At 37.0% G+C, this 12,694-nt stretch overlaps 1 protein-coding gene across 6 annotated transcripts; it reads right to left on the reverse strand.

Moving 5' to 3' along the window:
* Positions 1-218: 218 nt before the first annotated feature.
* Positions 219-12,174, reverse strand: LOC111008259 (SIN-like family protein). 6 transcript variants are annotated; one of them, XR_002601088.2, is made up of 15 exons: positions 11,605-12,174; positions 11,434-11,502; positions 11,260-11,367; positions 10,769-10,829; positions 8,549-8,682; positions 7,876-7,923; positions 5,461-5,567; positions 5,281-5,352; positions 5,090-5,141; positions 3,596-4,212; positions 3,119-3,328; positions 2,472-2,592; positions 1,065-1,216; positions 864-929; positions 219-497 (listed from the first exon to the last, which is right to left on the reverse strand). XR_002601088.2 is itself a non-coding variant. In XM_022280898.2 (14 exons), exons 1-13 carry the CDS (start codon positions 12,016-12,018, stop codon positions 1,145-1,147), a joined length of 2,118 nt encoding a protein of 705 aa, XP_022136590.1. In that variant the 5' UTR covers positions 12,019-12,173; the 3' UTR covers positions 219-497; positions 1,106-1,144. The 6 variants fall into 6 exon arrangements, 1 of the variants encoding a protein (XP_022136590.1); XR_002601086.2 differs by having other exon boundaries at positions 1,106-1,216; positions 8,549-8,707; positions 10,761-10,829; positions 11,605-12,173; XR_002601085.2 differs by having other exon boundaries at positions 8,549-8,707; positions 10,761-10,829; positions 11,605-12,173.
* Between the last annotated feature and the right edge of the window lie 520 nt (positions 12,175-12,694).

Raw genomic sequence — 12,694 nt, forward strand, 5'->3', positions numbered from 1 at the left:
AAGCACATCCTTGGAAGGACATGCCCCAAACATCACGCAAAGTGATACGTAATCCAGGGATTGAATCAATGATCGCTGAAGTAGAATGGATGTAAAAACAAGGACTACAAACTGATCATTGTCCACAGTTTAAAAACCAGATGAACAAATGTTTGGAAGTAGTTATTCAACCTAAAAGATAGCATCTCAAAATATTGTTTATAAAACACACCAAAACAAAACAGCCCCAAGTTTTTTTTTTCCCTTGTATTAGCAAACATTCAAGGTTCACCTAATATCATTATATTATGCACTGCTTCTTGTTAAAGTTCGCATTACATTAGCGGTTACTGGCTGTATCTTACTGATGCATAAAGGAAAGGTCAGAATGCCTGCTATAATTGGTCTAGAATTTACCTTTTCTGTACAATTCAAAATTTTTGTGTTGCAATGACATTGAAAAGCATTCAGTTTGCCAAAGCATTTTCCACTAGTTAAGCTGCGCTGGAATATGGTACCTGATGAAAAAGACAGTAAATTAGCATCAGTTTCATCACCTGCTAACTCTTTCTAGAAGTTGCTGTATTTAAAATCTTATTAGCTCAAATGGCCTAATGCATCTTATAAAATATGATTACAACTACAACAATCAATTTGGTAAATAATAAATTGAGGGTTATAGTGAACTAGAAATAACCATAAAGATAGAATATATGTACCAGCATTTATCAAATCTAAATTATTTTTTGTATTGTCCATTTTCATTTGTTTTAGTCCACATATCATATTTCTAATACTGAGGTGGATAGCTTAATCCTCAACAAACTCCCCCTCCCTCCCTTATACTCAGTGAAATATTTTGAAAAAAATGTTGGAGAAAATACATGGAGTCAAAATTTGGATGTGGCTCAAATGATGTAGACCACTGGATAATGGCATTCAAATTTTATCTGCAAAATGCATATTTCTTCAATCAGAGCAAAAAATAAGCAAATAAATAAGAGTCTTTTTTCTTTTGAGACGAAGAAATGCTTCTTCCATGATTTTATATGCTTTCTAGTAGAGTATAGTATAGAAACTTGTACAGCAGAGTGAGAATTATCTGGTTGCTTTCTTTGCTTTGAACCTCTTTAATTGTGCTTGGAATGTCCCAAGAAGAACCTAGTCATCTTGAATTTCCATCGCCACTCTTCAAGACCCAAGACGAACCGTGGGACACGCAAATTTCATTCATAACCTGCTCAAAAAGCAATTGTAGTTAAAACCAGAACCGGATACCGTAACACCAGGTGAAGGTGGTCGAAAACATTTATGGAAATAATGACTGTATCAGCCAATCCCGTGATAGAATATCGTCTATCAGTAAGTGCATAAAATCAAAACACTGATTGACGGTGCTATCAGTGGAGACAAAAGTTATCCCCGGTATATGGTAGGCAGGAGATCCAATTGTAATTGCTATCCTGTGCAACAACTGAAAAACTACATGCAGGGCGGGCAGATCTAATGAATTGAAAAAAAAAAAAATAAAGGTTGTGACTAGATCTCTAGAAAACTTCCAGAGACACCAGATGAGAGGGCTTCATCGAGTTTACAGAGAAGGAAAAGATGAATCATCAAGGATTTCAATGTTCTAAAAGCAGAAATCCAGGATACATCAAGCTAGTAAGACCTCTCAAAATCTGGTACAGTCCCCTTCGCTCTTGTTGAGAGGAAAAACAAATTCAATGATTCACCAGATGTCTGCCAGAATTAAAGATATTGTTGGGTGCTCGCACTAGCTTAAGTAAAAAGTTATCTCATCCCCATACAAGGAATGGTTCACCATGGCGGGGTTACTTTTCTTTTTCCTTCCAGTTAGTCAGAGACATCCCTGAATTCTATGCCCCCCAAAAACCCCGCTATATAATTAGTCAAGCAAGCTTGGAGAACATAGTACTAGTACTTACTAGATAAATGACCAAGCCCTTCTTCAACCCCTTGCCAGAACGACGAAAGAAAAGATTCTCTATGATACTGCTTTAATAATGATAATTGGAGTAAGAATCAAGAGGCCTGACCGATATAAATACAAATGAGCCAACTCGATACTTTGGCATTATAACTAGGTGAAGAATTTTCAGATTTCAGTTCTTTTGGGAAAAAGTCAAACAATGAGAGAAGTTTGTATAGCAAAACTGATAAATCAGTAGATTGAATATCTTCTTCTGCTAGTTTGTATAGCAAATGTGAAATTTCTGTCAAACGTTATTATTTGAGGATGCCACGTCATCAATAGAATTTAGTTCTAAGGAAAAACATTTAAATCTGCAACCCACAGTAACATACGAGTTAAACTGGTCCTGAGATTAGTTACAGGATAGCATCGTAATCACTGAACAATAAAGATCCTCGCACAATGTTACAGTAGCATAAGGATTAAAATCTATTCAAAATTTTCCTTCTTGCGAAAAGAAAGTCAAATGAGTGAATTTAATAATATGGTGGCTAACCTTGGTATATTCATTGCTATTGATAGCCCTCCCAAGTTCACGCTTGGAAGCTTCCAACACATCAGCTTTTTTGAGCACTGCTTTAGGTCCACGTCCACGCAAAAGTTGAATTATAACTTTCCTGCATGGTGCAGCACACCACTTAAGAAAAAGTAAAAACCAAGATGCCCATTTCTAGTGTTTTTCCATCAGCTCAAATTAGGGGTGAAGAAAAAAATTCTAGAAAAAGTTCACCCGACAACATGTCGGTCAGTCGGTCTGATGAATAGTTTGGTCGGCATCGGTTACCAAAATTGAAAATCGAGGAGTTGGTTGGCCATCTGGTCTATAAAGTGCTTTACGACCAACCGTAAACTTATTTCAAAAAACAAAAAGGTCGCAAACTGCAAAACTGCTTTGAGAAAACCAGTGGATTTCAAGGCGGTACATTAAATTTTTAAAAAAATTTTATTTTAATTTTTTATATTATTTGCCAGTGGTTGGAGCCCAAAACTACGCCAACCAACCAATGTGCCCCCAGCTCAAATTACTAGTACTTTTTTTTAATCTTCCGACACCCTTTCTTAGAGCTCCAAGGATGGGAAAATAACACAAACGAAGATGTTTCGTACAAGACACTTTGACCATGAATAAAATTCACCAGCAACCTTAATGGATCATATTCTGGATGCTCTGGAGATGACGTCATGACATAGAGACCATGAATCTCAGTTGCAACTTGGCCTATGATTTTTTTTAATTCATCCGGAGGAGCATCAACACCATATGCAGCAGCCACCGCCATTCTGGCATCAGCTTTTGGAAGAGTAGACTGGGACACAGCCAAATCACGTAAACCTTGACATATCAACTGAAAGCTGCAATAACAAGGCAAGCGACATTAGCTTACTACAAGAAGCTTTATCTTGCACAAGGGAAGAATAGATTATGACAGTGACCCATGATTGATAACTGTTGGAGTTGGAGTATTACAAAACGTGAAGACTTAAAAGAGAGGTTAAAAGCAATGCTATCCTAAATCTCATCAAAGTTCCTCTCTGTAGTATTGAAACTAGCATTCCTTTCCAACCAAGAAAAAAATCTCACAAGGATAAGCACAAGCAAGAAAGAGTGCCAGCCCCTACCTGCAAACCTTGTGATTTTGAAAAAGCTTTTGAAGGGCTTTTGGTAAAGCTTCTCGAGTTTCATCTGACATGGTACTTTTTCGGTTGAGAGGTGCACTACTACTTTTTGTCGTAGCTTTGTCAAAACTGACTTGTTTTTCAGTTTTAGGAACTATGTCAGGCTTTCCTGTAGCAGCATTTGCATGGGACCCACTTTTGACAGATCCCCGGAAGGAATTAGTGATCCCTTCTTCTACAGATCTCCATATCTTTTCTTGCTTCTGAACAATATCCAGGTAGTTATTTAAAAATGAACGATCTGTTTTCTCCCTAAATTTCCAGTCCTTAAAGGCAGGTCTTTCGACAGCGAACAAATTCAGAAAATGTTTCGCTTTGTCCCGAAGAGACTTTGGAACATTTATCTGTGATGAGCTGATAAGAGGATTCTTGCTAAACAGACAAAGAACAAAATCTCTAGCACAACGTCCGCCACCATCTTGGGGAAGTAGAAATGAACTTTTTGCAACCCAGAGACCCTGCACTAACTGAGCATACTGCTGAAGAGCTTCGATAAATTCTTCCGCTTCATAATCAGGGGCATAATGCTTAAGTGCACTGAATCTTTGAACTGGAGGTCCCTATTGAAAAGGAGAAAGAAATTATTCGAAATACAAACACAGGATAGGTCATCAACAATGACTCAGCAAGTATATAAAAGCTAAAAGGTAAAAAGATAATACACTTTCTTATGAAGCTATCGGCATCTCCTCCCACTTCCCCCTTTCAATTCCAAAATAAATTTCAATCAAGGGGAAAAAAGAGGTTAAAGTTCTGTCAATAAGAAGCAATCTTTCTTATGAAAAATTAAAAATATTTTCAGAACTAGTCCCCATCAAACAAAAATGAAAATCTTTTTCTGAATACAAATTCAAACACCCCAATGACATCACAAAAAATATTCCCATAAAGGTACAATAATTAGGTCTTAATATCACAATTCCAATCAAATTATGGTATTGCTCTATATATTACGCATGTGATGCTTTTGAGATGTCTGAGTGTAAATTTTAACCTTACGCTTTAGACATCAATTGGAAATTGATTGATTGGTCAAGCTCATCTAAGGCAAATATTTTTTGCTTACCGCTATCCTATTTTGTGATTGTGTTTCTAAACCATGTGCATGCCACTCAATAAAAGTAATATTTTCTATTGTTAAATAATGACGACACTAACAATTTCAAAAGAAATTTTTATCTACCAATGGCTAATGTAGTACACCAACAAAAAAAATCAAATAAGCATAAATGCAACAAAAATTCCTTGGTTAAGTTGAGAGAGTAAAATTTTAAAGCAAGATCTCATGATAATTGAAAATGTTTGATGAACGCACAAACAGACAGAATATGTAGCCAACTTATAATGCATAAAGGTTAGACGTTAGAGTAGACAAGACACCAATATCTTGATAGGGCAATCAGGAATTAAACTTTGATAAGTAATCATCTTACAAACCTCGCTGAGCAATTTCTTAATCCGTTCGTCCAAAGACAATGAAAGCAAATACCTGATATGGCCACATGTAGGATTAAAACATTAGTAAATACTTGAATTTTCCATGTTTACTTCTACAAGCAAGCAGTTTCCTGACCACTTAAATGCTCAGTAACACAAAATTGAACAGCCTAATATGTAAATTCATACACCTTTTAGATGGACCCCTGGGCTTAATGCTGCTTGTGCACGCACCAGGACACAAGGAGTTCATATAGTCATCCCTACAAAAAGGGCAACCAAATCAAATACTCAAAATAAATATTATTAACAAATAGATGAAATTCACTTTCATTGAAGATTATATGCATCAAGAAGCAAAAAATACATACGGGCTCATTGAAAATTGTATAGGGGAACTTTTTTGTGCCACCATGCTTCGCTGATATCTGGTTGACAGATCACTCTCTAGGCCATAGTACTTGAGTGGAATCCAACACTAGAGAAAGAGTGAACCAAACAACATTAGAAAACTGTAAAAGAATGGTTCCATTAGAGTATAGCACTTTCTTTCTAGCGAGAAACTCTACTTTCTTGAACAAAATACAAGGGCTACCCAAAAATCTCCCACTCTCTCTCTCTCTCTCTCTCTCTCTCTTATCTCTCAATCTCTAAATTTCTCTCTCTCGTCTCTCTTTCTCTCAATACCCATGCTGAGGTTTCAGTTATACTACTCCTCTGATGTAAAATCCTTAATAGTCTCATCAGGAATTAGAACTCCATCAAGGATTTCTCTACCCTTCAGAAAAGCCATTTGCAGACGAGACACAGACACTGAGAGAAACAACATTCCTATAATTATCAATTGAAAACCTTAGAGATAATCTTATACACACTTGTAACTAGCTTATGGGTTCAAATTTTTTCACTGGGTAGGCAAATGTAAGTATTATTCGTAGAGGCAAGGCATCTAGCATCAATTTCTTATGGAACACCATAAACATTATCAACAAGTCCTTATTACAATCCCCCAATAGTCCTAGAAAGCCATATAAGAATCTGGATGCCGAAAAAAAATAGATCTAATTTTTTCAAAGACAACTTAGAACAAAAGAAAGAATACATAAGGGCAATACAAAAAAAGAAAAGCTCAAGCCAGCAGGAATCAAAGCACCCAAAACAAAAGAAAGAAAAGCAAAAAAAAAATTACAAAAAGGGGCTTCCATTCAACAAAATGAGAGATAAAGCATAAACACTAAAGTCCTTGGTGATAGGAGCTTAAAGGGAGGCATTGAACTTAGCCAAGTCTCCAACCTCCTCCCAAGAACTTTCCTTATCACTAAAAACTCTCCTATTTTGCTTTAGCCAAACATTTCACAAACTTGCGAGAAAAGCTGCTTGCCACAGAAACACCCATTTATCATGAAAAGGAGTTGGAAAAGCACCTCCTCCATCATAAGCCGATTACAAGTCAACTGTATACTGAAAGTCCCCAAGAATCTATCTCAAATAGCTGAAGTAAACTGACAATCTCAAATAATATGATCCAGACTTTCTGTGGCCTTCTTACACACTTTGCACCACTAAGACCCTAGCACAATAGAAAACGATCTTCGAATGAGACTCTATGGTGTTAAACATCCCATGGGTGATTTCCCAGGCAAACAATTGACCTTCTTGGAAATTCGAACCTTCTCCAGTGAAGAGAACAAAGAACTTGTGGGAAGGGTGGAACCACAAATAACAGAAAAGTAGGAGTTGCAAGACAAATCCTTGATGGGCTAGGAGAACAAAAACAAATATCCCTAACTCTGATCCGAGGAGAGAAATTGGCTAGCAAGTACAGAAGCAAAGAAATGTCTGAAGACTCACAATCTGACAACTTACTGATGAAACCAAAATTGAACAATAAAGAGTCCGCAGTGAAAACAAGAATAGTCGCAATGGACACAAACATAAGCGAGTACAAATGGTATAGACTAGGAAAGAGATGGCAAAGGCGACTATCCCCATCCAACCATCCTCCCAGTTGATGCCCCATCCTCGAGTCTCGACAATGAACCTGACAAATCTAGAGATATTCAGATACCCCAGGGCAATAGATCTCTACACCTTTGACCCTACGGTTGGAAACTCACCCCGAAGGGATAGACAAATACTTGTTCACAATGATCCTACACCATAGAGCAATATCTTCCATGGAAAAGCGCCAAATCCATTTAGTGAGCAAGGCCTCATTATGGAGCAACAAGTTATCAATACTTGGCCCTCCCACTGAGATCAGTTTCAAAACAATCTCCCATCTGACCAAGATGTAACCCCCCTTTTTCCTATAAGAAATCCCCAAGGGGCCATTTGTTTGGAGGTTTTGTTGGGTGGGAATAGGCTTAGGCAAGCTAAACCCATGTTTGGTACTCTTTTTCGTATCATTAGATAAATGAATAAATAACAATAATTAAAAATTAAAAGGAAAATCAATAAATAAGCACTTTTTGAAATGTTAATGGCATTTGGTTACATAGTCAAAAGCGATTTTGAAAATCCTAAAAGCATTCAAAGTGATTCTTGTGGAAGAACTTAATCTGTCATTCTTCCAAAAATGCTAATAGAAGTGCTAATAGAAGAATTCTTTTCACTTGAAAACACTTTTCTCAAAAGCGATCTCTACTAATTGAGTACTTCAAAGAAAGACCCCTTGGAAACAAAAGAAGCTGTATGTTCAATTAAAAAGTTAAAAAATAAAAATTATTAACCTAACACATGGTGTCTGGTAGTATCGGTTCATTATGCAAGGTCAATGACATTACCTCATCATCTCCAGTTTTAAGCTCTGTTGAAGAACCAGTTTGCTTTTTCTGTTCCAATAAAACGGTACAAAAGTACAAAAACTCAGAACAAAATAGCAATCCCAGATGTAAACGTGAACCAACAAGACATAATGATAGGATCCGCCAGGTAGCAGAGAAAAATAAGAAACAAAATATTGAAAGGAAAGATGTAAAGTTGCTTATACAAATAAATAGTCTTCCAATATGGTTATCTCTCTCCCAAATTCTACCTACTTCCTACCCTACAATCTCCTTCGTCATCCCCCCCCCCCCCCCCCCCCCCCCCGGAAAAAATAAAAATCAACCATACTTTGGACCTTCCTTTCAAATATTGAGCTAGCATAGACCTTGACTGAATGCATTTCTTGTTATTTTCTCTCAGCTATGTTGAGCATCGGTTTTAGCAAATTTTAACACGCTTCAATATCCTCTGTAACCATAACCATAACTGACACCCCTAATAGCACTTTGGTTTCTGTTTCCTATCCCAAAAAAAAATGTCTAAAGCCAAATAAAGATATATTGTGAATTAATGATAATTTTGATCACTTGACAGTCTCCAAATAATCAGAACCAGCAGACTTCCGAAAATGGTTTTCAGTATGTTTCAGGAGTGTTTTATTATATAATAGAAAGATATAATGAAAATAACCTGCTTCCTTGATGCAACTGCAGAGTTAACATCTATAGACTCTTCTGGTTTAACATCTGGATCACCTCTAACAATATTTTTCCTTTTCGGGCCACCAGAATTAAGGTGTTCAATTGATGGTCGAAGTTGCACAACTGCATGTATGGGATTCAGGTGTAACTGCGATATAACCCATAGACACACTAGCAATAGTTATTCATTTTTCTAAAAAAGATTGAACCAAACAGGTCTTTATACCAGAATCAGGCAAATATTTTGGCATTTAAGATATAAATCAGAGGAATACATATGAACTTAAATCTTCTTACGTTCTCATTCTAACTAGTAAGAAGAAAAAACCAACTTCACAAAGTACAAAATCAAGGTTTCCCATGCAATCAATTACAGGTGCAATAGTATAAGATCGTGTAGGATGCTGTGAGGTATCCCTCACTTTGGAATTCTACTGTGCGATTGAAAATAAGAAAGCCCGTAGGCTAGTACAGCACTAACCCACCTATTCGAGAGGGTGGGGAATCTCTCCTATCCTCCTTCTATGCACAATGCACTGAATTCTAGACACCCCTCCTAACCAATCCTCCTCCCTATTTAACCACATGGCTAGGTATTATTATTCTTCTCTCTCCTGACCGTTACGGTCCTAATGTCCCTTTTTACCCTTCCCCTTCCTACTGTAGGTCATCACTATATGAGGCCTAACAGATTCAATATTCTTAATTCAACCATACAAAATACAAATTTATTTTGTGTACTCTACCAAAAGTATACTTTTACATAAATAGAGCCAAGTCACATGCAAACATAACTTTTCATTCTTGAACACAACATTTGACTCAAAGAGAAGAAGAGATGTTCATCAAAAAACAACAATGGAAGAAGCCACGAAGTAATTAGGTTACCACGGTGTCATCCTAAATATTCTCTCCAAAATTTGTCACAAATCTGGCAGGTGATACAAAGATTAATGTCAGACAAGGGCTTATCTGAGAGCTTAGGTACCTTGAAGTATCAATGATAAACTACAGAAGACTTCAAATTACAAAATTAACTAACCTCATTCTACGTTCCAAATGCACAAATGAGATTCTGTTAATATCTTCCTGAGGTCCCTAATAGTTATTTAAACAGTGGTTGAATCTAAATGAGCTTAAATTAATTCCTCCAAATGAAAGCATTTCTTTTAGGCACCTTGCAATCTCCATCTACAATTGAAGTGTAAATTACCTAACATGTGAAGTGCAGCATTAAAGCTAAAGAGAAGCTAGAAATTGGGTAAGTCGGGAATATTCTCAATAAAATCACTTGTCAGACAGCTAGTTAGTAGCAGGCACCTTCCCTTCCTACGCTTCATGAAAATCAAAGAGTCCAAGAAAGGTAAATATCTATCTTAGTTGGTCTTCTTGGAAATTCTAAATATGGTAGATAAAATTATAAGATGTCCATTTTGGTCTTTAGATCCGAGCTGCTGCATGTTGTGCCTAAATGCGGGGGAGGATCTTCAGAATTTGTTTTCTCATTGCTCCTATTGTAGGAATATTTTGGAATGGTTGCTGCAAGTCTTTGGATGTTTGTGGGTGTTCGATTGGAAGGTTGAAAAAAATATTTTCCAACTTCGTTGCAGTCAGAGCTTTAGAAGAACGCAAAAATTCCATGGATATATATAGCCAAGTCAATTTTGTAGGGGTATTTAATTGGAAAGGAATCAACATTTATTTGAAGGCAAACAAGCTCCTTAGTCCTTAGGTGGATAGATGCGATACTGTTAAGCTAAATGTGGTTTCTTGGTGTGTTATGCAATGTTTGATGTGTTTTGTAATTGTTCCTCTTTTGATATTAATTCTTATAGGAAAGCATTTTTGTAGGGTTTGGCTTCAGCGTGGGGAGTATGGTGTTTGTAATTAATTTTCTTGTTTTGGGGGCTTTAGTTTGCAACCAAGATGGAGTTAACGCTTTGAAACTTTTCAAATATCAATGAAAAATTGTGTTTCTCTGTAAGAGTGTAAACTCAAAAACATAAACAAACAAAACAAATGATACATTTCTCCTGATGTCATGGATAATGGAATAGATAAAGAGATAATTGAACTGTGTCAATGAGAATAGACCAAGTACTAGAACAACAAACAAACAAAGAGTCAATCAACTACAGTAGATTCAATGTCAAAAAGATAGTGAAGAGTGAAGTTCAGAAGATGTGAAATATATAAGCAACCTTATTACCCATAAGCAGCCCAACAGCATAGGTAGTTGCTAGAGGTGGTTGCCACGAAGATGTCAAAGTCTGAACCAAAAACAAGCTGTTGTTGGTATCCACTAAAATAAAGCACCAATAACTCAATCCTCACTTGAAGTACATGAAATAAATTACTCTTTACCAGATGAAATATAGTTCACCAAGCGAGAAAAAATTCAAGACTAATGCGACGGGAAAAAAGAAGGATATTTAGGTGCACACAACTAGAAGCTTTAACGAATTCAGTCTCTAATAAAACTAGCACCTTTTTTATCTTTGGAAAAATCGTAACGAATGCAACGCGTTTTTCAAGTTAAATCCAATGCAATCTGCAAGGTTAATCATACAAATGAACTACCAGTAAACTAATAAATTCCCAAATACCAAAATTCTGATTGTTTTCCTGTTCCGCCCATACCACGTAAACTTAAACGGCAATTTAAAGACTCTCGACCAATAGAACCATAAGAGAAGATACCTGCTTCTTCATTTGCAAACTGCCCTCAGCTTTACTGTCATAGTTATTGGATTCAATATCAACATTCAGATCAACTTCCACTTCTCCACTGCTAGGTTTAACTCTCACCTGTTAAAGCTAGAAGAGTATAGTTCACATTCTTCCAGAAAAAAATGAAATTAAGAAAATACTCACCTCCTCACATCGCCCCTCAAATTCATAGGGCCTCCAGCATGGTCTCAGCGGATATTGCAATACATACAACTGAAAACAGATGAAAATCACGTTCAAATTTCAAAACGGACAAAATGCAAAGAACGAAACGAAAGGTACAGAGATTACAGTACAAATACAAGGAATACTAACCTTCGAATTGATGTCAGCTGAAGGAGTGAACAGAACGTCGATTTCGCGAACCACCATATCTTCAGAAACATCTTCTTCCATCGGATCATCCACCATTGTCTCCTCTTCAGCTTCAGACTTAGTTTCAACGTCCATTTTATCAACGCCATTAGGAAGCGAGGATTCAACTTTTGGTTTCACTTCAACTTCTTCTCCTTCTTCCTTTTTCTCCCCAGTTGCAGCATCCGGCTCCACAAGTTCTGGTTCCGGCTTCGAAGCGGGAGGTTCAGGTTCCGGTTTCGTCGGCGGCTGTTGGGGCTCCGGCTTCGGAACTACTTCCGATTTCGGCTTCGGCTTGAATTTAGAGGTCTTCGGTGCGAATCTGGAGGTTCGTGATGGTACCTGGCTCGGTTCGTCTAGGTCGTCCAGGTCCATCCTGAAGGGTTTAGGGCGTGCTGTGTTGGTGAATGACCGGTGACCAGCTTCTGCAACCGGCGAAGTTCTCTGACTCCAAAGAGCCGATCAAGAAGTAAGGTTTTATCTTCTAATGTGAATTTAACCAGGTTAACTTAACTCGTAGCAACTGCCTCCGGCGTAGAAGAATAACTAGTTCTTCTGCCGCCCCAATAACTTTCATTTTAATTTCATTTTAGTCCCTACATTTTATGTTTATTTCATTTGGTGCTTCGACTCTTAAAATGTTTTATTTTTTTTAATCCATACGTTTTTTAAACTATAGTCTTCATTTTCGTTTTCTTTTCTTTTAGTTTATTTAATGAGAATTAGTATTATTTTATATATGATAAGGTTAGTATGCTGAAAATTTTAAAATCACAACGCTACTTAATTAACTTTTAACTCTCAATTTGTGATTTCAAGTGAAGGAAGAAGCTCTTTTATTCGACAATCGATTTAAAACACTCTAAACACATATGCGGCAAACACTCTAAACACATATGTGGCATGAAATACTCGTTCGAGCTCCTCCCTCATTCCATATATGGATTGGAAGAGTTAGGGAGCTCTCCATCTCTCCTTTGTTTTCTCATCATGGCCAATGAAGATTATCAGAGGTAGGCGATAGCAGGAGGGGGTGAACTTCCTGATGGAT

Source organism: Momordica charantia (genome assembly GCF_013281855.1).
Source record: "Momordica charantia cultivar OHB3-1 chromosome 10 unlocalized genomic scaffold, Mcharantia_2.0 BLBB01000010.1, whole genome shotgun sequence".
NCBI classification, from domain to species: Eukaryota; Viridiplantae; Streptophyta; class Magnoliopsida; order Cucurbitales; family Cucurbitaceae; genus Momordica; species Momordica charantia.